The 25,443-nt window shown below is 43.5% G+C and overlaps 2 protein-coding genes across 5 annotated transcripts in view; one reads left to right on the top strand and one right to left on the bottom strand.

Annotated features, from left to right (window-relative positions):
- STARD7 (StAR related lipid transfer domain containing 7) lies at positions 1-23,669 on the bottom strand. Its single transcript, XM_008974306.5, has 8 exons — positions 22,950-23,669; positions 10,497-10,705; positions 10,114-10,163; positions 8,395-8,505; positions 8,231-8,313; positions 7,522-7,621; positions 2,370-2,454; positions 1-2,066 (listed from the first exon to the last, which is right to left on the bottom strand). Exons 1-8 carry the CDS (start codon positions 23,237-23,239, stop codon positions 1,882-1,884), a joined length of 1,113 nt encoding a protein of 370 aa, XP_008972554.2. The 5' UTR covers positions 23,240-23,669; the 3' UTR covers positions 1-1,881.
- Positions 23,552-25,443, top strand: part of LOC134728636 (uncharacterized) — a 38,318-nt gene continuing 36,426 nt past the window's right edge. For 2 of the 4 annotated variants that reach the window (XM_063594803.1, XM_063594802.1), the window contains exon 1: positions 23,552-23,784. In XM_063594803.1, coding sequence (XP_063450873.1) covers positions 23,552-23,784 — 233 coding nt within the window. Of the gene's footprint in view, positions 23,929-25,443 lie in introns of all 4 variants that reach the window. The other 2 variants (XR_010109248.1, XR_010109249.1) reach the window with 2 other exon arrangements.

Here is a 25,443-nt window from a genome sequence, read left to right as displayed (position 1 = left end):
TTTTTTTGTACCAATCTTTATGTATTTATTCACACATTTGATAAAAATGTCACAGTTAGGAGTGAAATCATTACAATGACATGAGTAACTGTACAGACAGACCCCAAGTGCAGAATCAAATTGCCCTAAGTCAGAACATGGAGCAACCGCAACTCCTTCGCACTTGTGCATGTGTGTGCGCTCGCAGACACACACACACACACACACACACATATTCTCTCTCTCTCTTATGCACACATCCATCCACATCCCAACAATTGCAGGTGCTAAGTTTGGACATAACCCAGGGACTCTTCCCTGACTTCTGTCAGGTCCTGGAAAGAAGAGAGAAGTAATAAATGAAAAGCAGCTGGGACTGCTCGATGCATCTCTCCTCTTCCAACAATGACGCGGAGAAGGCAAGACATACACTGGGGCAGCTACTTCCTTGGCACAAAAATGAACAGGCAACAAGAAGGTCAAAGAAGTGTTTAAGTTAGTCTCAGGTTTAAACCACTTTTCAACACCACAAAACAGTAGCAAGCAGGAAAAAAAAACAAAAACAAAAACAAAAACTCTGGCCCTCAAGACTCCAGAAAAAAGGGAAGGAGGAGGATTTAAAACTTGATCCCTATTATTCTAACAAATTGCAGCATGACCATAAGCAAAACCAGCTCGGTCAAACTGACAGCATCAGATTGTGACCTTATCTGAACAGTGTAGTTCACTTTTATTTTGGCTCTGAAGAGAGGAAGAAAAACTTTTTAGAGGAACTTAATGGTAACATAAACCAAATCTCCACTGTATTAGTATTTGAGACAAGATTACATCTATGCATTCACACAGCTTGTCTGTAGATCTGAGAGCTCCAAGGGAGTGGCCCAGCCCCCATTCCTCTGCCTTTAGCCTTCTGAAAGAACAAGTCAAACCTGAAATATGAAAAATAATACCTGAATCAAAATGGTGTTTTCTATACAATCGGACTAGGGTAGAATCCTGCTCAATTCCTCAACTCCTATTTGACACAAAAGTTAAAAAATGTTTAAACTAAATTTAAATGTGATGTTTTGAGCATCAAAAAGCTACTATCTAAAAGGATTAGTCTCCCAGTGTTCTTGGTAAATGGGGAAGGTTAGGAAGGAGGCAATGATCCAATGAATATAGAAGAACTGGCCGATTCACAGGAAACTTGCTTTGGATAAGGTGAATCAATGGGTGATATTGTGCAGGCAGGGAGGGAAATTTCTTTGTACAAATTCATGTCCCTGGCCAGGCATGGCCCAGGAGTTCAAGACCAGCCTGGGAAACAGAGTGAAACTCCATCTCTACTTAAAAAAAAAAAAAAAAAATTAATAATAACTTCATGTCCCTAGAGATAAAAGCAAGGTGCGGACAAGGCACTTAACATAGCCAAGTATCGTTCACACCCATTCACATCATGATTGTTACCAAGAGCACTCCCAGTAGCCCCTCATTTGAGAGACTCAACTGGCCAACTATACTTTCCAGGTGGACCTGGAGAACTGAAGGAAATCCAAAGCGCTGCACAATCGATGGTGGGATTTGGAATGTCAGCAGAGGAAACTACTCAGAGAAGCAAATGGAGGTCATCCCCTTCTGGCCTGAGGTGAGAGGTTTGTTCCAGATTAGCTCAGTGAGATACCGAATTTCAAAATAGTTGGCCTGAGAATATGACAACACTCCCACAAATGTAGCCTTCTTCTGTTTTGATAAGAGCAATAAGGGCTCTGAATGAAATGGGACATCAGTTATTGAATTATCTTGCACTGGAAGTTACAGCAGATGCCTTCTAATACATGTGGCATGTCCCCCTTCTACAGCAGAGTGATAACAGACTGAGACAGGGCTAGAAGCACCTGTCCCTTCTTATCCCAAAGCCTGTCAAGCATACTCAATCCGAGCAGGGCCACAGCTGCCCTCGTTCTTTCGCTCAGAGGACTGGCTGGTGGCCTTGGCTTCACTACTCATTTCCAGAGGCTTAGCTGAGATGTAGTCCTTTACTTTAATCTCCATATTCTTGGCTTTCAGAGTGGCCATGTGCAGCTTCTCCAGGAAATCTGGCATGCCTGTCAGGAGACGAGAATCAGGTTAAGCTGACATACAAACCAACAGTAGGCTCAAAATGAGAAGACCCTATTTCTTTGATGGTAGGGAACTAGTTCTTCCTTATAAAGATCACAACCTGACTGATAGCCTGTGAATAAGAGCTGCCTCCCAGAATGTGTTCCCAAAGCATGGGTTGTGAAAACTCTGTCTCAGAAAAAAAAAAAAGAAGAACCAGAAGAGACGTTTTATTTCCCCATTAGGAAACAGAGAAAAACAAAATGCTCAACCCAGGTTCCAGGCCCTGTATACTTGCCCTTACTTACCACTGGAAACCATCCAACTAACACAGTAGCGAGGAAACACCGTTTGGGGATTGTCACTGTATGTCAGTAAGTAGTCAAAGCCATTCTGGAAAAGAAAAACAGCAAAAATGAAGATCCCTGAATCATCAACCACAACCTCCATATCCAGTACCATAGAATAACTATAATCTGATTCTGGAGCAGGGAGTGTCATTTCTTTTTTCACCCTGTGCAGAAAAGAGTTAACACTGAAGGCCTGAGAGACTACTATCCATAGAAAGGTCTCCTTGCAATGTTGACCCTTGGCCAACTTCGCTCCCAGTCAACAGTTAGCTGATATGGGTGGCTCCCTGTGCATAGACTATGCAAACAACGTGGTTGATGCTGAACACAGGCTTTGCTTCGCAGGGTTTGGAATTCTGGTATGTGCTAAGCAGACGGTACTAAGTGACCAGCTCCCAATAAAAATTTTGGGTGTTAGGCCAGGCATGGTGGCTCATGCCTACAATCCCAGCACTTTGGGAGGCCGAGGCAGGCGGATCACCTGAGGTCAAGAGTTCAAGACAAGCCTGGCCAACATGGTGAAACCCCATCTCTACCAAAAATACAAAAATTAACCGGCCATACTGGCACACACCTGTAGTCCCAGCTACTCGGGAGGCTGAGGCACAAGAATTGCTTGAACCCAGGAGGCAGAGGTTGCAGTGAGCCAAGATCTAGCCACTGCATTCCAGCCTGGGAAACAGAGCGAGACTCCGTCTCAAAAAAATAAATAAATAAATAAATAAATTGGGTGTTGGCTGGGCGTGGTGGCTCATGCCTTATAATCCCAGCACTTTGGGAGCCCAAGGCAGGCAGATTACTTGAGGACCGGAGTTCGAGACCAGCCTGGCCAACATGGTGAAATCCCATCTCTACTGAAAGTTAAAAAATTAGCTGGGCGTGGTGGTACACGCCTGTAATCCCAGTTACTTGGGAGTCTGAGGCAGGAGAATCGTTTGAACCGGGAGGCGGAGGTTGCAGTGAGCACAGATTGAGCCACTGTACTCCAGCATGGGTGACAGACCGAGACTTTTTTTTTTTTTTTTTTTTTTTTGAGACAGAGTTTCGTTCTTGTTGCCCAGGATGGAGGGCAATGGCACAATCTCGGCTCACCACAACCTCCACCTCCTGAGTTCAAGTGATTCTCCTGCCTCAGCCTCCCCAGTAGCTGAGATTACAGGCATGCGCCACCATGCCCAGCTAATTTTGTATTTTCAGTAGAAACGGGGCTTCTCCATCTTGGTCAGGCTGGTCTCGAACTCCCGACCTCAAGTGATCCACCCACCTTGGCCTCCCAAAGTCCTGGGATTACAAGCGTGTGCCACTGCACCCAGCCAAGACTCCGTCTTTAAAAAACACTTTGGGCTGGATGTGGTGGCTCACGTCTGTAATCCCAGCACTTTGGGAGGCTGAGGCAGATGGATCACCTGAGGTCAGGAGTTCGAGACCACCCTGGCCAACATGGCAAAACCCTGTCTCTACTGAAAATACAAAGAAAAAAAAAACTAGCCGGGTGTGGTGGCACACACCAGTAATCCCAGCTACTCGGGAGGCTGAGGCAAGAGAACTGCTTGAACCCGGGAGGCGGAGGTTGCAGTGAGCCAAGATCACGCCATCGCACTCCAGCCTGGGCAACAAGAGCGAAACTCATCTCAGAAAAACAAAACAAAACAAACAAAAACAAAAAAAACAAAAAAAAAACACTTTGGGTGTTTTTTTTTTTTCTTTTTTTTGAGACAAAGTCTCACTCTGTTGCACAGTCTGGAGTGCAGTGATGCAATCTCGGCTCAGTACAGCCTCCACCTCCTGGGCTCAAGCAGTCATCCCACCTCAACCTCCTGTGTAGCAGGGACTACAGGCGTGCACTACCACCACAACTAATTTTTTATTTTTTGTAGAGACTGGGTCTTCCCTGTGTTGCCCAGGCTGATCTCAAACTCCTTGGCTAAAGAGATCCTCCTGCCTCAGCCTCCCAAAGTGCTGGGATTACAGGCATGAGCTACCGTGCTCAGCCAGAGTGTTAAATTTCTAATGGCCTTCCTAAACAGAAACATTGCACACATATTGCTACATTTCATTGCTGGGGAAGGAAGCTTCACATGGACTCCTCCAGACTCCTCCTGTGCCTTTTTCTCTTATGATCCAGCTGCATATCTTTACTCTGACACTGTCATAAATCTTAGCTGGGGGCTGGGCACGGTGGCTCATGCCTGTAATCCCAGCACTCAGAAAGGCCGAGGCGGGCGGATCACTTGAAGTCAGGAGTTCGAGACCAGCCTGGCCAACATGGTGAAGCCCTGTCTCTAATAAAAATACAAAAATTAGCCAGGCGTGGTGGTGCACATCTGTAATCCCAGCTACTTGGGAGGCTGAAGCAGGAGAATTGCTTGAACCTGGCAGGTGGAGGTTGCAAGTGAGCCAAGATCGCACCACTGCACTCCAGCCTGCACAACAGAACGAGACTCCGTCTCCAAAAAAAAAAAAAAAACACAATATTTTGTACACAGTATGCACATCCTGAAGACAAAAAGACCACAAAATTTTATTCTTCATATTATTGGTGATCTTACTGTATTGTTATTCTGAGGCTGTGTATTTCAACAAATTAGTAGTTAGTTGTGTTAGGGTTCCTGGGAATTGAGTTCTACAGTACAGGGAAAGACAAAAGATAGAAGATAGAAATAAAAACTCCATAGTCCTGAATTTGAATTAAAAGTATTAGTATATACTTAGGATTTATTTTATCTTAAAAATATACCAGTAAAATGTATTACTTGGTTCTGTCTTCTGAAAAGGCCTACAAACAATAAACGACCCAATAGCTATGAATATTCTTAGCAGCCAAATTGTGGTATTTAAATGCCATTTTCCACTAAAAGGAACCAGGACTCCCTAAAGAAATGTTAATTTCCAGGTGTAAAACTAAAAATATACAAGATGAATCTACAACATCTTGTAACACCAGAAAGCAAGACAGCTTCTGGGGTCATGTCAAAGGGGCTTGAGCCAACAAGAAGACTCCCAATGACCAAAACTGGAATCAATTTGAGCATCAATAAGGATAATATATTTAAAAACTAAGTACATTTAAGTCTGTGTCTTTTTTTTTTTTTTTTTTTGAGACGAGTCTCACTGTGTCGCCCACGCTGGGGTGCAGCGGCACGATCTTGGCTCACTGCAACCTCTGCCTCCCAGGTTCAAGCCATTCTCTCCTGCCTCAGCCTCCCAAGTGGCTGGGATTACAGACACGTGCCACAATGCCTGGATAATTTTTGTACTTTTAGTAGAGACAGGGTTTCACCATGTTGGCCAGGCTGGTCTCAAAATCCTGACCTCAAGTTATCTACATGCCTCGGCCTCCCAAAGTGCTGGGATTACAGGCGTGAGCCACTGCGCCTGGCTTTTTTATTTATTTTTTTTTTGAGAAGGGTCTCAAACTGTTGCCCAGGCTGGCATGCAGTGGCACAAACACGGCTTAATGCAGCCTTGACCTCCTGGACTCAAGTGATTCTCCCAACCTCAGCTTCCCAAGCAGCTGGGACTACAGGCACATATCACCATGCCTGGCTAATTTTTATTTTTTGTAGAGACCGGGTCTCTCCATGCTGCCCGGCCCAGAGCTGTTTTACAAATTTCTTACTTGGGCTGGGCACAGTGGCTCACGCCTCTAATCCCAGCATTTTGGGAGGCTGAGGTGGGAGGATTGCTTGAGTCCAGGAGTTTGAGACCAGCCTGCGCAGCATGGTGAGACCCCATCTCTACAAAAAATACACAAAATTAGCCAGACATGTTGGCACACGCCTATAATCCCAGCTCCTCAGCAGGCTGAGGCAGGAGGATCACCTGAGCCCAGGAAGTCAAGGCTGCAGTGAGTTGTGATTGTACCACTGCACACTAGCCTGGGTAACAGTGGGAGACCCTGTTTCCAAAAAAACCCAAAATCCTTATTTGAGATAAATACTGAAATATATAATAGAAGAATTGGGTTCTCCTACAGTAAAGCTAGAATTTGCTTCAAAATAATCAGGGGAGTGAGAAAGGAAATGGGAAAGGGTATAGATAAAACAATTTTGGCCATAAGTTGATAACTGGAGCTGGGGATGGATACATGGGGTTCATTATACTCTTCTACTTCTGTATCTTTTGTATCTATTTCAAATTTTCCATGATAAAAACCCCCTACCTTGGCTCAAAGATCTAATTCCTATTTGGCAAATCCAAACTCAGCTACATGGTTTTCGAGTACCCTCTGTACACAGTCAATGCAATTTATCACTTCTCCCTAACCTCTACTTTCCTTTCTAAGCATGTGAGTCTCTCAGTGCATACCTGGCTCATTCCTATCTTTGTCTTTGCTTGAATCATGTCTTCTAACCCTAGTGCCCTGCCTGCTTTCCTCTCTATCCAGTGTACTTTTTTTTTTTCTTTTTTTTTACAAGGACCAACTCAAGTCCTTGAGATGGTATAAATAAAACAACTTGATGAGAATAAGAAAACTACACTAAAGAACACTGTCCATATAGCCCTAAATCGAACACAAGCAATAGGGAGAAACAAAGCCATTATAAGGTGAAGTGGAACTAAAACCAGCAGCCACTAGCATCAATATCTATACTCTCAGTGGAGATTTAGCTTAAAAAGATCTAAAATAAACACAAAACACCTCATTAGGCTGAAATAAATATTCTTTTCAAAGAAAGGTCACAGAATTTTAAAGAAGGCAGACAGCATGAGTCCAATCTTCCCATTACTCTGGCAAGGAAGCAGAAATCCAGAAAAGTTTCCATCCAGTGCTCTGCCCACTGTAGTAAAATGTTGACAGGAGGTACTCGCTCTAGTTCCTGAAGAATGCTACTGATACAGGCTAATGCGTCAGTGGCTATGATTCTTTTAACTATCTCTCAGATAAGAGGGAACCAATGGATTGCCACTACTTTGTCCTTGGGGATCTTCCAGGTACATCACCTACGTCAGGAGTTCCCAAAAAATGGTTCCCAGACCAGTAGCATCAGACTCCCCCGAGCGAGAACTGTTCCTGCGCCACACCCCCTCCTCCCTAGTTCAGGTAAGACATCCCTTGAGAAAATTCCACAGCCATGACATACTATCTCTTGGATGAGGTAAAACTCACCTCATCAAATGACTTGTGGGGACGGATAACCATTTGGGATTCATATGATCTGACCCTGACGAATTCTGGAGACTCTGGCACACTTGGATGCTCCACAGCACTGGTAAGGAGGAAAGGAGAAGCAAACTCTTAGTAATGTCTATATATAAAACAACAGGAGAGCTAAGTTAAGGGGAAGGCCTAAAAAGCTGGCTCTGATATTTTTAAATACACAAAACAAAGGAGTCACTAAGATGAATAAATACAAACTAAGTTCTAAAAATGAAGTGAAGGCCAGACGTGGTGGCTCATGCCTGTAATCCCAACACTGGGAAGCCAAGGAAGGAAGATCACTTGAGGCCAGGAGTCCAAGACCAGCCTGGACCACACTGTGAAACCCTGCGTCTACAACAAACAAATGAATTAATTAAAAATGAAGTGAGTTCCTTTGGTAATTTATGGCTCACTAGGCTGTGGGTCAAAAACAACAGCACTTCTTTTGATTACCAACATTAAAGAACCCAAAAAAACAGTTTAACTAAAAGCTTGTATCTCTCCATTCTTTCTAGACAGTCAGAGTCCCTCATCTTCTAGCTGGATGGAAGGGGCACTGGCTGCAGGGAAGCCTGTGAGAGACTCACAGGACACTAAGAATATACAAACTCAGGTACGTAGGAATGAAGGCCACAGCTAAAGGAACTCGGCAACAGCCACAGGCAGCCATACATACCGCGACACCAACACCATCATGTTGTTTTCCTGATCCACACTATACCGCCGAACATAAACATAATCCCGTGAGTACATTGGATACTAAAGAAATGGAGGGGCAGGATTAGTGTTCTGCATCACACAAACCTGGACAGAAATAAAATCAGAAGTAAAAATACTCACAGGAAAATGGGTTACCCAGTGAAGAACCTCGGAACCACTAACCACGTCCCTCTCAATCACCTCCAGCTTGATCACCAGGGCATCCCATTTTTTTCTATACTCTGTGTCCAGCTGCAGAAAGAGAAAAGACCATGAATACCCAAGAAGACCCAAAACAAAAATACAGAAAGCTTTCCAGATGCTTTGGTCTCTGATCCAAGAATCTTATTACAAGGAGAGAGTAATCTGACCTAACAGACAGTGCCAGAGTGTGAGAGACATGGCTGTGTTTACTACAGATGATTCTTTCAAAATCACCTTATACAGGCTAATGTCATTACACTGAATGTGAATCTTCATTAGACAAACCAAGGAAAAGTGTAACAAAATATTTTAATAGACACATCTGGGGAAAAATAATATATAGTGATATGAATGTGTAAGGGTAAGACAATTCTAAAAAGTTTTAAACAACAAAAAGTCCAAAAGTATTAAGTAGACACCTCACACACAAAAATGCAAGCAGCATATTTTTTTAAATTTCTGGCATCACTAGTAACTGAAGATTTTCAAGTTAAGACAGATATACCATATACATAAAACCAACAAAAATTCACTACAAATTAACAAGATCCAGTACCTCAGGGAAAGTGCACTTGCACGTTAGAGTGAGTGTTATAACCAACGAAGTAGTTATCGGAAGTCAGCAAAACAAATGAAAAATCCAGAAAGAAAAAAATTTTGTTCTAGAACTCTGGGCGATCCCACCTCCCTGTTTCATTTTTTAAACCATCTTCCCCTACAAGGAGGAAAGCAGTCTTTGAACAGATACTCTTCATCTTTATGAAATAAACATTGGGCCAACACAGTGACTCACACCTGTAATCCCGGCACTTTGGGAGGCAAAGGCAGGAGGAGCACTAGAGCCCAGGGAGTTCAAGACCAGCCTAGGAGACATAGGGAGACCCTGTCTCTAAGAAAAAAAAATTTTAATTAGCCAAGTGTGGTGGCGCATGCCTGTAGGCCTGGAAGCTGAGGTGGGAGGATCACTTGAGTCCAGGAAACAAAGGCTGCAGCAAGACATGATCACACCACTGTACTCCAGCCTGGGTAACACAGCAGGACCCTGTCTCAGGGAGAGGAAAGAAAAAAAAAAAAACCCTCCACTATGGAAATGTTCTTGATTTGAGGTTAAACAGATGTGACAACTAAATATAATCCTATCTGTACTGAAGTGGAAAATGCTGTAAAGGACATTGAGTCAACTGATAAAACTGATAAATACAAACAGAGGACTACATGAAAGTGTTCCATTAGTGTTAAATTTACTAATTTCAATAATGGTATCATGATTAGTTAAGAAATACGGCATATGGCTAGTTTTAGGAAATACACACTGGAAGAATTTAGGAGTAAAGGACTATGATGTATGTAACTTACTCTTAAGTTGTTTGGGGAAAAAAACAATAAAGCCTCATAAAATACATTAAAGTATTCATATCCATTCCTCTATCTGATATTCCCAACAGTCCTGTGGGAGGGCAAAACTGATCTCATCCCCATGGGACAGATAAAGAAATTCTAAGTCAAATGTTTACCTAAATGCTATGCAATGTGGATGACAGGTAGATAGATGGATGTACTTAAGCCAATGTCACCTGAGTCAGATAAATGATTCATGTAGACAGTAGCAATTGATATGCTAGGAGGCTCCAAATCTGGAGAGAAAAATTAACTCACCTGAACATTGAAGAACTGCCGAGGTGTCACATCTGTGTAGGTTCCAAAAACTAGAATGAAAAGAAAGAATAAGGGATGCTGGCCATACTCCAGTCACTCGCCTTGTTTCTTTCACCTAGCGGCGTTTCAGATCTAAAGTACTAAGAGATCTTAAAGGCAGGTTCAGAAACTAGAAGTCTTAGTGGAGCAACAAAGAAAGACAAAGAGGATGTAAGCAAAGACAACACTGAGACATTTGTCATCTGGGAGAAGAAAAACAATAAACAAAAAACTACGGCAAATTTTCTGAGAAACAACCAGAACAGTTTAGAGAAGTATGAAGAACAGAAATCCCATGCACCTGTGCAACTATGGAACCCAAAAGATAGCCACACTGGGCTCACCTCGGTACTGGTAAAGGTGGGTGCCTGTAATTGGGCGCCGCCACAGCTTAAAGTGTTTCTTATCCATCACCATTTCCCAAGGTTGCTCTTTGCCCTCTGAATCTTCATTCCCTTCTGTTTGGGCTTTTGGTTCTGGAGGGTGGTGCTGGACTCCAGAGCTCTGAAACATATTTGACATTTCTTCCAACCGCTTCATCTCATTAATAGATCTGTAAAGGGGAAAAAGAGCCACGGTGAGGTGGTTAGTCAGCCCTGTGAAATGAAGTGTCCACACAAAGGTCTGTGCAAGAAGGTTATACAGTAAACCACAGTATGTAGTATATAAACAGGACACAGTATAGTGAATAAAAACTGAGTTCCTGAGTTTGAATCTTAGTCCAACACTCACTAACTAGATTATTATTTAACCAGTTCCTATTTCTAAATCTATAAAATGGAAATAATAATAGTACCTATCTCGAGGTTGGCTATAAAGATTACAAAGTGTCAAGTGCTGCAGGGCGTGGTGGCTCATGACTGTAATCTCAACACTGGGAGGCAGAGGAGGGTGGATCACGAGGTCAGGAGCTCAAAACCAGCCTGATCAACATGGTGAAACCCTGTCTCTACTACAAACACAAAAATTAGCCCGGCATGGTGGCGCGCGACTGTAATCCCAGCTACTCAGGAGGCTGAGGCAGGAGAATGACTTGAACCTGGGAGGCAGAGATTGCAGTGAGCCGAGATCACGCCACTGCACTCTAGCCTGGGCGACAGAGTGAGACTCTGTCTCAAAAAAAAAAAAAAAAACAACGAAAAAAAAGTAAGTGTCAAGTGCTTAATATCTATGGCCAGGCACAGAGGCTCACTCCTGTAGTCCCAGCACTTTGGGAGGCCAAGGCAGGAGGACTCCTTGAGGCCAGGTTCAAGACTAACCTGGGAAACACAGTGAGACCCTACCTCTAAGAAAAAATTTAAAAAATTAGCCAGGCATAGTGGCACATGCCTGTACTCCAAGCTATAGGCTGAGATGGGAACATCACTTGAGCCCAGGAGTTGGAGGCTGTAGTGAGCTACAATTCTGCCACTGTAATCCAGTCTGGGCAATACAGTAAGACTCTGTCTCTTTTTTTTGTTTGTTTTTTTGAAACAGAGTCTCACTCTGTCACCCAGGCTAGAATAGAGTGCCATGATCTGGGCTCACTGCAACTTCCGCCTCCTGGGTTCAAGTATTTCTCCTGCCTCAGCCTCCCCAGTAGCTGGAACTACAGGCACGCGCTATCATGCCTGGCTGATTTTTTGTATTTTTAGCAGAGACAGGGTTTCACCGTGTTACCCAGGACGGTCTCAATCTCCTGACCTCATGATCTGCCCGCCTCGGCCTCCCAAAGTTCTGGGATTACAGGCATAAACCACCATGCCCAGCTACAGTGTCTCTTAAAAAATAAAATAGGCTAGGCGCAGTGGCTCACGCCTGTAATCCCAATACTTTGGGAGGCTGAGGCAGGCGATCACCTGAGGTCAGGAGTTTGAGACCAGCCTAACCAACGTGGAGAAACCCTGTCTCTACTAAAAATACAAAATTAGCTGGGCACGGTGGCACATACCTGTAATCCCAGCTACTCGGGAGACTGAGGCAAGAGAATCGCTTGAACACGGGAGGCGGAGGTTGCAGTGAGCCAAGATCGTGCCGTTGCACTCTAGCCTGGGCAACAAGAGCGAAACTCCGTCTCAAAATAAAATAAAATAAAATAAAATAAAATAAAATAAAGCCAAGCACAACGGCTCACGCCTGTAATCCCAGACTTTGGGAGGCCGAGGTGGGCGGATCACCTGAGGTCAGGAGTTCGAGGCCGGCCTGGGAAACATGGTGAAACTCCATCTCTACTAAAAATACAAAAATTAGCTGGGCATGGTGGTGGACGCCTGTAATCCCAGCTACTCGGGAGGCTGAGGCAGAAGAATCACTTGAACCCAGGAGGCTGAGGGTGCAGTGAGCCAAGATCGCACCATTGCACTCCAGCCTGGGCAACAGAGTGAGACTCCATCTCTAAAATAAATAAAAAATAAAATAAAATAAAGTGTTTGTTATCTGGCACGTAAGTAGCCCTCAAATGTTAACTATGAAGGTTTATGGTTTTAAAATGTCAATTGATATCTTTTGTCCGTTTTTTATTGGGTTGTCTTATTATAAGTATGTATGTATTTTTCCCCTTTGTTTTTAAATTGATAAATTCACATACCATAAGATTCATTCTTTTACAGTGTACAATTCTGTACTTGTTAGTATATTCACAAGGTTGTGCAACCATCACCCCTAATTCCAGAACATTTTTATCACCCCCAAAAGAAACCTCTATCTATCATTAGTCACTTCCCATTCCTGCCTCCTCCCAGTCCTAGGCAGCCACTATTCTACTTTCTGTCTCTATGGAGTTGCCAATTCTGGACATTTCAAGTAAATGGAATCATATGATATGTAGCTTTTGTGTTGAGCTTCTTTCACTTAGCATACTTTCAAGTTCAACCATGCTGTACTTTATTCCTTTTTATAGCTGAATAATATTCCATTGTATGGATAGATCCCATTTTGTTTATCCATTCATCAAATAAAATGTTTCCACTATTTTATTATAGTGCTATTATAATAGCACTATATTATATTACTGCTATTATAATACTGCTATTATAATACTGCTGGCCGGACGTAGTGACTCATGCCTATAATCCTAGCACTTCGGGAGGCCAAGGTGGGTGGATCACTCTGAGGTTGAGTTCGAGACCCAGCCTGGCCAACATGGCAAAACCCCATTTCTACTAAAAATACAAAAATTAGCCAGGTGTGATGGCAGGAGCCTGGAATCCCAACTACTTGGGAGGCTGAGACAGGAGAATTGCTTGAACCCAGGAGGTGGAGGTTGCAGTGAGCCAAGATTGCACCACTTCACTCCAGCCTGGGCGAAAAGACAAAACTGTCTCAAAAAAAAAAAAAAAAAAGAATACTGCTATGGACATTTGTGTACAAATCTTCATATAGACATGTTTTCAATTCTCTTGGGTAGATTCCTAGGAGCAGATTTGATGGATCATGGTAACTATGCTTAACTTTTTAAGCAACTGCCAAAATGTTTTCCAAACAATTGCACTATTTTATATTCACATCAGCAATGTTTGAGGATTCTAACTGCTCCACATCCTTGGTTCCAATTGCCCCACTTGTTATTGTCCATCTTTGTTATTCCAGCCAACTTAGTGGGTGTGAAATGGTATCTCATTGCGTCTTGACTGGTATTTCCCTAACCTTTTCATGAGCTTATACTAGTCTTGATAGTATCCTTTCATGCATAGAAGTTTTTAATTTTGATGTTTATTTTTTCTTTGATTGCTTGTTTTTGGTGTTATAGCTAAGAAACCACTGCCTAATCCAAGGTCATAAGAACTTATGCCTATATTTTCTTCTAAGAGTTTTAGAATTTTAGCTTACATTAGGTCTTTACCCCATTTCGAGTTAATGTTTGTGTATGATAATGAGGTAGGAGTCTAAACTCATTCTTTTGCATCTGCTTCTCCAGGTGACCCAGTGTCATTTGTCGAAAAGCCTATTCCTTCCCCAGTGAACTATCCTGGCATCCTTGTTGAAAACTGACCAAAAATGTAAAGGTTTATTTCTAGACTCTCAATTTTATTCTAACAATCTAGATGTCTATCCTTATGCCAGTACCACAATGTCATTACTGTAGCTTTGTAATAAGTTTTGAAATTGGGAACAGTGAGTCCTCCAAACTTTGTTCTCTTTTTTCAAGACTGTTTTGGCTATTCTGAGTTCCTTTCATTTCCATATGACTATCAGAAGTGGCTTGCCAATTTCTGCAAAACTGCCTAGGATTTTGATAAAGACTACACTGAATTTGTAGATCACTTTAAGTGGTATTGCCATCTTAGCAATATTAAGTGTTCTAATCTAATCCATGAACACGGGATGTCTTTCACTTACGTCTTTTTAAATTTCTTCCAATGATGTTTTGTTGTTTTTAGTGTTATAGTTTTAGTTGTACACTTGTTAAATTTATTCATATGTATTTATTCCTTTTATGCTACTGTAAATGAAATTGTTATTTTCAGATTGTTCATTGTTAGTGTACATAAACATGACTTCCGTGTATTGATCCTGTATCCTGCAAACTTGATGAACTCATTTATCAGCTCTAATTGCTTTCTGTAGATTCCTTACTATTTTCTAAATATAAGATCATGTCAGCTGCAAATAGAGATAGTTTTATTTCTTCCTTTCCAATCTAAATGACTTTCATTTCCTTATGTTGCCTAATTTCATTGGTTATGACCTCCAGTACAATGTTGAACAGAAATGGTGAGAGCAGAATCCTCATCTTGTTCCTGATCTTAGGAGAAAAGCACTAAGTCTTTTGCCATTAACTACACTGTTAGCTATGTTTTTTGTAGATACCTTTTATCAGCTGCAAGAAATTTCCTTCTATTCCCAGTCTGCTGAGTGTTTTCTTTTTTAATCACAAAAGGAGGCTGGAATTTGTCAAATACTTTTTGTGTTTATTCAGATGATCACGCAGTTTTTGTCCTTTTTTCTATTAATATGGTGTAATAAATTGATTTTTGTATGAAGAACCGAGCTTGCCATTCCTTAAATAAATCCTACTTTTCATGGCATATAATCCATTTCATATATTGCTGAGTTCAGTTTGTTAGTATTTTGTTCAGGACTGCGAAAAGTTGTGTGGTTTTTTTTTTGTTTGTTCTGAGCCCAGGCTAGAGTGCAGTGGCATAATCACAGCTCACTACAGCCTTAACTCCCCAAGCTCAGGTGATTCTCCCACTTCAGCTTCCCAAGTAGCTGGGACTACAGACAAGCACCACCACATGCAGCTAATTTGTTTTCTGTATTTTTAGTAGAGATGGGGTTGCACCATGTTGCCCAGGCTGGTGTTGAACTCCTGGCCTCAAGTGATCCACTAGCCTGGGCCTCCCAAAGTGCTGGGATTCCAGGCGGGACTCACCGGCTGCAAAAAGTTTTAAAACATGAAAAACACCACCATATATTGTACTATGTATCACTATGTATCATTCAGGGGTATATACATATGTATAAAAACATAGGGAATTATATACAACAAATTGGGATAATGGTGACATCTTGGGGAAAAATAAGAATACAACTGGAAAAAGGTACAGAGGAACCCTAAGTATACTTGTAATATCTTATTTCTTAACATAGCTGTACTTGCAACGCTCGTGTTATTAAACCTTTTTTATATATCTGAAACATTTTATAATAAAAATTTTTTAAAACTTGGCTTGTATTTTTCCCATAACCTCTTCTTTTTTGAGACAAAGTCTCACTATGTCGCCGAAACTGGCCTCAAATTCCTGGGCTTAAGAGATCCTTTCACTTCAGCTTCCCAAGTAGCTGGCACAATAGGCGTGTGCTACCATACCCAGCTTCTCCATGCCCTCCACCTCACCCTACCCCCTGCAACCTTTAAAGAAAGGTTACAGATAAGAAACAAAAATTGCTGGCTGGCTGTCTTATACACTCTATTGCAATTCAAGACTGAAGAAGACCCAAATTACTGCTACACTGTCTGAAATGCCTTTTCACCCTTCAAGCTTCAAAAAACCACAAGGGTAACTGCTAGGCAGAGTTAACCATACACACTGATTTTTATTCCTTTACACAGGCATATTACACTATAATTAATCTATCTTTATATCTGCTTTCCTTACTAAACTATAAATTCCTTAATAGCCCAGAATCAGTCTTTTTCATATTTGTAGTTCCAGCTCCTAGCATGTCCTGGTAAACATTACATGTCCTGGTAAACATTACGTACATTACATGAATAAATTTAGTAAATCAAGAAATAATAAAATGAAAATAGGCCTCAGTAATCCAAATTTTTATTAAAAGATTGCATTAAGGCCTGGGGCAGTGGTTCACGCCTATAATTCTCAGCATTTTGGGAGGCTAAGGTGAGCAGATCACTTGAGCCCAGGACTTCAAGACCAGCCTGGGCAACATGCAAAACTCCACCTCTTAAAAAAAAAAAAAAAAAAAATTACACAACAAATAGCTGGGCGTAGTGGCATGCAGCTGTAGTCCCAGCTACTGAGGAGGGAGAGGTGGGAGAATCACCTGAGCCCTGGAGGTCGGGGCTGTAGCGAGCCAAAATCATGCCACTGCACTCCAGCCTGGCAACAGAGTAAGACTCTTAAAAAAAAAAAAAATTGGCCAGGTGCAACGGCTCACACCTGTAATCCCAGCACTACAAAAAAAAATTAGCCAGGCATGGTGGCCTGCGCCTGTAATCCCAGCTACTCAGCAGGCTGAGGCACCAGAATCTGTTGAACCCAGCAGATGGAGGTTGCAGTGAGTTGAGATCGTGCCACTGCACTCCAGCCTGGGTGAGAGTGAAATTGTCTCAAAAATATATATGTATTGCATTAATATATTGCTGCAAAAGCCAAAAATTCAAAGTTATAGTGTCAATCCAAGATTAAAAGTTTAGAGCAATTCAAAATAATGGTAAGTCTAAAGATTTGTGTTCTAGTCCTGGCTCTACAGCTGACCAGCTGTGTGATCTTATTTTATTTTACCTTTAAAGTGAGGACGTTATTTCTTGAAGTCCTATTAGTTCTAAAATTGAATTTGCTGAATTTTAAGCTTTGGACTTGGATGAAAATATTTATATAGGGGAATATTTGTCATTTTGACTGCCTGAAATCCCTTTCTATTTGGAAAGAACCCAAATAGGTGAATGCAGCCCCCCTCCCGCCCACAAGCAGTTAAAGCACAGCTCCTAATTTAAGTGAGGTTAGAGACTTCTAGAAGGGGCTTTGAATCTTGAAGATAACACAAAGGCACAGGATCTTGAGGGAGCTGGGAGTCCAGGAGTACAACCAATCTGGGGGAAAGAATGCCAGCAACACTGCTCTAAGTAGATTATTCCTGCTGCAGGTCTTGGTCAACCTGTACCCTGGCCTTGTCAATACTGAGTGACCTAATACCGTTTTGATTAATTCCTTTTTGGCTTAAATTAACCAAGACCAGTTTCTTTGTTACAACCAAGAACCCTGATCAGCTGCAAAACCATAGAGAAACAGAGAAGGAACCTTAGGATAGGCATTTAGATGTTGCAGAAGAGAAAGCAAAAGCAAAACCATAGCTAGATTTGCTCAGAGAACAATCAGGCACCATAGGGCATCGATTACAGCATTTTTGAGGTCTATAAAGCATCCTTCAACAATAACTAAGCACAACTCTTGAGTGTCATTCTTTAAAAAAAAATTTTTTTTTCATTGCCCAAGCTGGCCTCAAATTCCTGGGCTCAAGTGATCCTCCAGCCTCCCAAGTACAGGCACATGCCACAACACCTGGCCCGAATTATCATTCTTGCCACATAATAAAGGGGAGCATGTTTCCACTGGTGGAATGTCGTACTAAAACATCAGAGGCTCATAAAATAATTACATAGTTAATAAAGTTTTAAGAAAATTATTAACTATAGGCAACATTTTTTCATGACCTTCTAAGAATCAAGGTGGTTCAGAGCATCTGACCCACTGCTTAATCAAGCTCTCCTATATAATTAAAGGTTACTAGGTGGCTTTGACTAAAATTATGAAAAGGGACGGAAATGTCTTGTGGAGACACAGTATGAATGATAGAGCAAGACTGCTTCACAAAAATGTAAATGATCAAGTTATTTTTTCCCAAGGTTTAGGAATCCCTGAAGGGTCTGAACTTCTAAATGCTAACATGACAAGACCCAATTAACATACAGGAGCACAAAGTCATTCACTATTATATATGTGGAGAAAAGGAAAACCTCTCATGATACATCTCTTTAGGCTGCTGTGCCAAATCTTGTTTGGATGGGATGGGTGGCTAAACCTTCACATCTTAAGAGACTTAAGAGAGGACAGAAGGACAAAAGAGATTATTCCCAAAATAGTAAAATCAGCAGATTAGAAAAAGGATCAAGAAAAGAGAGACCATGCCTTTCTTTCTCCAAAACGAAAATCATTTCAATATCTGAAAAAGGCTGGACCGAAAGCTATAGAAACTGAAAGCAAACAAACCATGAAAACAAAGTAAGTGAAACAACATTTGGTTCATCTAGGGGTCCTGCCCTCAGCATGGAGCTTGGTGTAAGGCTCCAAAATTACTTAAATGAAACCATCCCTACAATTAGGAATTTCAGTCAGACAACAGCCTCACTTCACATAATCCTCCTCCTCTTCAAATTCCAAGTTATTGTCAAAGTCAGGTTCTACTGATACGGGACACACCTAGAAATAAAAGACATAGGAGTCAGGCGCAGTGGCTTATGCCTGTAATCCCAGCACTTTGGGAGGCCAAGGCAGGCGGATCACTTGAGATCAGGAGTTGGAGATCAGCCTGGCCAACACGGTGAAACCTTCTTTTCTAAAAATAAACACACAAAATTAGGTGGGCGTGGTGGGGCATGCCTGTAGTCCCAGCTACTTGAGAGGCTGAGGCAGGAGAACTGCTTGAAACCAGGAGGTGGATGCTTCAGTGAGCCCAGATCACGCCGCTGCATTCCAGCCTAGGCAACAGAGCAAGACTCCATACCCCCCAAAAAAAGACATAGGGCCAGGCGCCTGGCTCTCAGCACTTTGGAAGGCCAAGGCATGAGGACTGTTTGAGGTCAGGAGCAGGAGTTCGAGACCAGCCTGGCCAACATGGTGAATCCCCGTCTCCACTAAAAATATAAAAATTAAACAGGCGTGGTGGCACCCCCGCTGTAGACCCAGCCACTGGCAAGGCTGAGGCACGAGAATAGCTGGAACCAGGGAGGCGGAGGCTGCGGTGAGGTGAGATCACACCACTGCACTCCAGCCTGGGCGACAGAGTGAGATTATGTCTTAAGAAAAAAAAGAAAGAGTCCGGGCGTGATGTCTCACGCGTGTAATCCCAACTCTTTGGGAGGCCGAGACAGGCGGATCACGAGGTCAAGAGCTGGAGACCAGCCTGTCCAACATGGTGAAACCCCATCTCTACTAAGGATACAAAATTAGCCAGGTGTGGTGGCAAGCACCTGTAATCAGTGGAGGCTGAGGCAGGAGAATCGCTTGAACCTGGGAGGCGGAGGTTGCAGTGAGCCGAGATCATGCCAATGCATTCCAGCCTGGGCGACAGGGTGAGACTCTGTCCCAGAAGGGGGTGGGAGGGAAGGGGAGGGCAGGACAGGACATCAATTAGCTCATTGCAGTTCTAGGGCAACTAGTTAATGGTAAAATAATGAAGACAACCTCAAAAAACTGAGGTCTAATTTTATGTAGCTCTGAAGACCTAACAAGGGGTTTAAGGGTTTACCAGTAAGATACCCTGAAGTGACAATGGCCAAAAAAAAAAAAAAAAGTTCCTTTAAGGCAAAAGGACTTTATGCGGATCATTTATCTAGTCAATAACACACTGAAGTTTAACGTATCCCGAATGCCCTGAAAGACAGAAAAGAGAAAATGGCCAATTTTCTTTATGCAACTTTAATGGCACTTATTTACTCAAATTTCTGGAGCAATGAACTGTAACTTTTAAAAAACTATGAGGAGGTTAATGGAACATTTTCCCCTAGCCTTTCATTTCTTAACATCCTTCCTCTCTTTGTTCCTGTAACTTTTCTTTTTAACTGTTCCAAAGCAATCAAAAACATGACTACTGTATTTTTCCATTAGATTTGCCCTGGAATCACAGAATGCCAGCTAGCACCAAAAACAGCAATCCCAAGATATTTTCGTTGTTTAATTTAAGACAACTGGGTACTAGAGCAAGTATTAAAAGATCTGATTTCTACATCTGGCCACAGCAGCCAGTCAAAATCACTTCTCAAATTTTCTTGCTGTTGCTTGATTAATAAGACGCTATTTGGTAAGATGTTCTTAAGCACAAAAGACGAGAAGACAAGTTATGCTTTGTCATTCTGAATAGGACTCAAATAACATAAGGAAAACACATGCCACTTTAAGGCACACATTCAAAAAGACACCCTGCACATTCCACCCGCTTAACCAAAACAGCTATGTTAGAATTAGTTTGTGCCAGGACAAGTTGGTACAGAATCAGCACAGATGAGCCAAAGGCTGTGATTTAGGGGCCATGTGACAATCATGCTCTTTTTCCATTAACAATGAAAGAAATGCACTTGAGACACACTCCAACTGTGCTCCATTATGGAAGCTACCCAAAAATCATCTCACTAGAACAAACGAAATCCAAGATGTTCTAAGCTAGCTATGACAACCTCAGCAGTGCCTACTTTCAAGCAAATAGAATAAACACAAAGCAAATAAGTTAATCTGTACCCAGAATATTTTAATAAAATATAAACATGACAAGCTATCAAAACAAAGACCTAAGGAACCACTGTGCAACCAAGATGTAGTTGTTGAATAGCATATTTGCCTTCCTATCACATTAACAAATATTTTAAAAAGAAAAAAAATCCTCAAGATGAACAACATGATCAAATTTTAATTACATGAAAAACCAAATTCAAGCATGAACCAAACAATGAAATGTTAAATGAGGGCCTTTACTATAACAACCCTAAGGAGGGTCAAAGTGCAGCTTGAAAGTGTTCTGGAGTTCATCTGAACTCCTGAAATTCCAAAGCTGGTTAACTCAGAGCAGTCCCTCTTGAGGAGTTGGATTAGAACCAAGAGTATTTCAATTGCCTCCAGGTTTCAGGGACAGTCTGACCAGAGGCTCAGTCATGAACTGGTCTGATCTCTCTGCCATGGTAAATACTGACTAACTCAAATGCTTACTATGTTCATTTCCTATCTTTTTTCCCCACTAACTCCCCACTAACTCTGTTTAGCACTGCTAAACAGAGGCTCCAGGATCTATTAATATCATCCATAAAAATGCATAAAATAAGCCAAAGAGTGTCATCTACTACGTAAGCCCCAACACTATTCAACTCCCACCCCCAAACTCTCCTTTCCTCTCTTTTGTACCCAGTAGCCCTTTTCCTGGTCTTTCTCCTCTTACCCCAACAATTCCAACTGGAGATTTTCCTCTCAAACTTAACTATGGAACAAGGATATTTCATCATCAAAACTGAAAATTCAAAGTTAATGATAATTTTTCAACTTAAAAGTGGAACACGGACATTTCATCATCAAAAATGAAAATTAAAAGTTAATGATAATTTTTCAACTTAGAAGTTTTCTTCCTATTCCTTTATTTCCCACACCCAAGAGACTGTGATTATAACCAACGGCCAAGTAGCAAAAGAATACTAATAGGAACTAGGCAAAATACCTATCACGCTTTGATAGCTTAACTTTTTTGTGAATAAGGTTGTTTGTGGTTATTATTTTAAGTTGCATTTATAAAAGTTATCTTTCCTGCTAGGAAAAGTATTCCCAGTTCTTAAGATAGACTTGCATTTACCCACAATTCATAGTGTGGCACAAATAGCTGCCTGGCATCTGGGTGTTACACCTCCCACACAGGCCATGGTATAAACTTTATTGGGGTATTTCCATTTTTAACCTAAAAAAAATGTGGAATAACAGGTTGTTTCCCTGTGGAGGAAATATCAAGAATAAACAGGCGAGTGTGGAATCTGCGGAGGGAGGGGATTGTCTCTGGTTCCCGAAATCACGGCAAAGTACTTTCTGTGCAGGGAGGGCACAGTTTAAGAATATCTGTTGCAAAGAAAATACAGACACAAGGTAAACCAAAAACCAAAGCAAAGTTTCCCCATGACATTACCTGGAAACTACAGTCTCAGAACTACAGATTAACAAACGTAATCAACGGTACTGGGCTTTTCACAGTTTTGATGACGACAGCATGACTTCAGAGTCTAATGGGACACTATTCCCAAAGTTCTAGTTAACGTCGCAAAAATCTGACCTAATTCTTACAGGTTCAAATGTCTGGGCTGCTGGTTTGCGTAGCCTGGACAAAATCCCTTCCAGGCTCTCAATTTTGCCACGAGTCACGATGACAGAGGGCTCTCCTGGCTTTTCTCACAGGCCTGAGTCCCATCTGGATTGAAGTCATTTTGCAAATAGCAGCCCACCACCCTTAGGCCAAATTTAAAATTTGTTTTGAATTTGCACCTTTCTGGTTGTGTTAAAGATTACAGATTACGTGAACAAGGGCCTCCATGCCTTCGCTATCTAATTGATTTCTACAGTGTTGTTTCTTTACTGTCTTGCTCGCCCCACTCAAAGTCTCTCTCCTACACACCAGCCTACACACTTTCAGTTCTATTTTATAACCCGACAAATGCAAATTGACACACAGAGACAAATAACAACGCGGTTTGCTGAAGCAGGTTCAATCGACTGTATTGCCAATTAAAAGACCACCGGGTGAACAAGGGCCAACGACCACAGGGCAGGCCCCAGGGTTCACAAGCCCCCCCACCCCACGGCCCAGAAAGAGCTCGCCGCAGCGCCCACCTCTGCAACTCCTCCTCCTGGATCCTCTCCTCGTCCCAAACGAAGACGCCGGCTAACGCCGCCATCAAGGCAGAGGCATGGCCAGGACGGCCGTGCAGCCGGCGCCAGAGGCGGCCGAGGAGGACGCGGCGTGAGCTCTCGGAGTAGAGGCGGCCGTAGAGCTGCGCGATCTGCTGCGCGCGCCGCACGCGCAGGCCCGTGACGAAGCGGCACTGATTGGCCAGAAGCGCCAGCAGGCCCCCGCCCCGCGTCCCCGCCAGCCAGGCGGCCAGCAGCCTCCGCGGGAGCATGCCGCCTCCCGCAGGGCCCGCCGCGAGCTTCCGGGGCCCAAGGAACCAGTCCGGAGGGGCGCAGGCGGTGGTCGCAGCGTCCCCCTAAATGGCCGGCCACGAACCCGTCTCACGGTCCCGCGGCCAGGAGCCGCCGCTCATCTCTCTCTGCAGCCACCGCTGAGGAAGAGTCTCCTCTGAGGGGAGAGTCGGTCATGGCAGCAGACGCCGGGATGGCTCCGCGACTGCTACACCAGGCACTCCTGGGCCCGGGCAGCAGACCAGTCAGCCCTGTGGCTCCTCGGCGACCTCCGGCGGGCGCCGGGGGCCGGGATGCAGGGCGCGCGGACAGAAACGAGACAGACAGCTCAGGCCCAGCAGCACGCAAGCTCCCGCGCCTTCCGCGACTGCCACACACGCGGCGCGCGCGCACCCTACCCTTTCTCCGCCACCTGGGCCGTGATTGGGCGCGACCTGGGCTCCTGGGTGCTTATTGGCGCCGTCAAGTGCTCGTCACCGCCCCTTCCCGCCCCTTCATGCAAGCGCGGAGGCCGCCTGCTAGCAAGGTAGGTGGCTCGGCGGCGAGAGCCGTCAAGGGCGCATTGGACAGTGACCCTCGGACCCTGCTGCCGCCGTCGCCGCCATCTTCCGGCCGTCCCAGCCCCGCCCCGCGGAGAAACCTGGCCAGGTTCCTGTTAGAATCCTGCCAGGTGTTAACTTGTTTTAAGAGGCCGGCACGCTGGCCCCCTTCTTTATTAGAGTGCAGGGTGGGGGCGGGGCTCCGCATGTCTCTGCAGGGGCTGGGGGCTCCCAGTGATAACCGCCATTGCAGAATTACAGCTGAGACAGTGAAAGAGATCTGACCTAACCAATTCCATCTTGCTTCTGTCCTTGTTCATTCCTGAGCTTAGGTGAACTAATTTTGGGAGGAACTTAGTTTATAGTTTAAAATAAAGAGGATAACAGCCCTTTCCCAAAACAAATCTTCTTATCTGGAAACTAGACTGCCTTTGTAGGACTAATAAGTTAGCCATAAGATTGGAAATTATGGTTTAGGAGTCATGCAGCTGGAGGCTACGAGATTATGATCCCCCTAAACTGCTCTTAAGATCAGTGCTTGAGATATTTTGCTGACCCCGCACTGGATGGATCCTGGCACCACCCAGATGGATAAACTGGCTCATCTGACCTTGTGGCCCCCACCCAGGAACCAACTCAGTGCAAGAGGACAGCTTCAATTCCCTATTATTTCATCTCGACCCAACCAGTCAACACTCTGGACTCACTGGGCTTCCCCCACCCACCAAATTATCCTTAAACACACTGATCCCGGAATGCTAAGGGAGACTGATTGAGTAATGTTGAAACAAACTCCAGTCTCATAGTGGGCTCTGCGTGAATTACTCTTTATTGCAGTTCCCCTGTCTTGATAAATCGGCTCTGTCTAGGCAGTGGGCAAGGTGAACCCATTGTATGGTTACAAATTTGGGGGTTCGTCTGGGATACCCCTTGTGGCTACCTGTCCATGGTTCGGTAGCCCCACCTCTGGTGACAGATCCAGAGGCCAGCCTAAGCGGCCACATAGTTCTCTTGGACTAGGGGCTAACTCTGGCACCGTCTCTGCCAGTGGGGCACTGCTAGCCCAATATGCATGGACTTAATCGCAATGGAGAAATAGTCCTGGGGAGACATCCCATAACTGTAGCCCTGTCACAGGGTATCTGTAGCTCCATGGCGGGGCGCTGTAGCCAGGTCATGGAGTGTCTGTAGCTATAGCCCCATCATGGGGTGTCAGGTTGGTGAGTATCCTAGGTGCTGCCAGTGCCTCCTTCCTTCTCCGGACTGATTCTGTAGCCACATGGTGGGTGTCTGTAGCTCCACCATGGGGTGTCTGTCTCAGTTTGGCTCCTGGGGCATCTCAGTTGGCTCTCCCTAACTAGGAAGAGTCTTGGTTCGGGAGACTTCTCAATCAGGAATATTTCAGGGAGATTTGTCAGGTGGAGAATAGGAGGATAGTTTGGAAGGGGTACTCTTGGAGTTCTTGGTTAGGACCTTAATTTGGAAGGCCTTCTGTCTGTCTTGTCTTCGTGTGTGTGTTTGTATATATGGAGGGGATCTCTGAAGGAATTGCTGATGAAAATCCAGCAGGCCTAACTTGGAGAACACTCCTTATTTATCTAGTCACATTCAGTGAGCCCTGAAAGAAGTTTAACAGGCCTGATTCA

The sequence above is a fragment of the Pan paniscus genome, chromosome 12, assembly GCF_029289425.2.
Source record: "Pan paniscus chromosome 12, NHGRI_mPanPan1-v2.0_pri, whole genome shotgun sequence".
NCBI lineage: Eukaryota > Metazoa > Chordata > Mammalia > Primates > Hominidae > Pan > Pan paniscus.
Note: the sequence above shows the minus strand (reverse complement) of the source record. Positions and strands in the feature narration are given on the sequence as shown.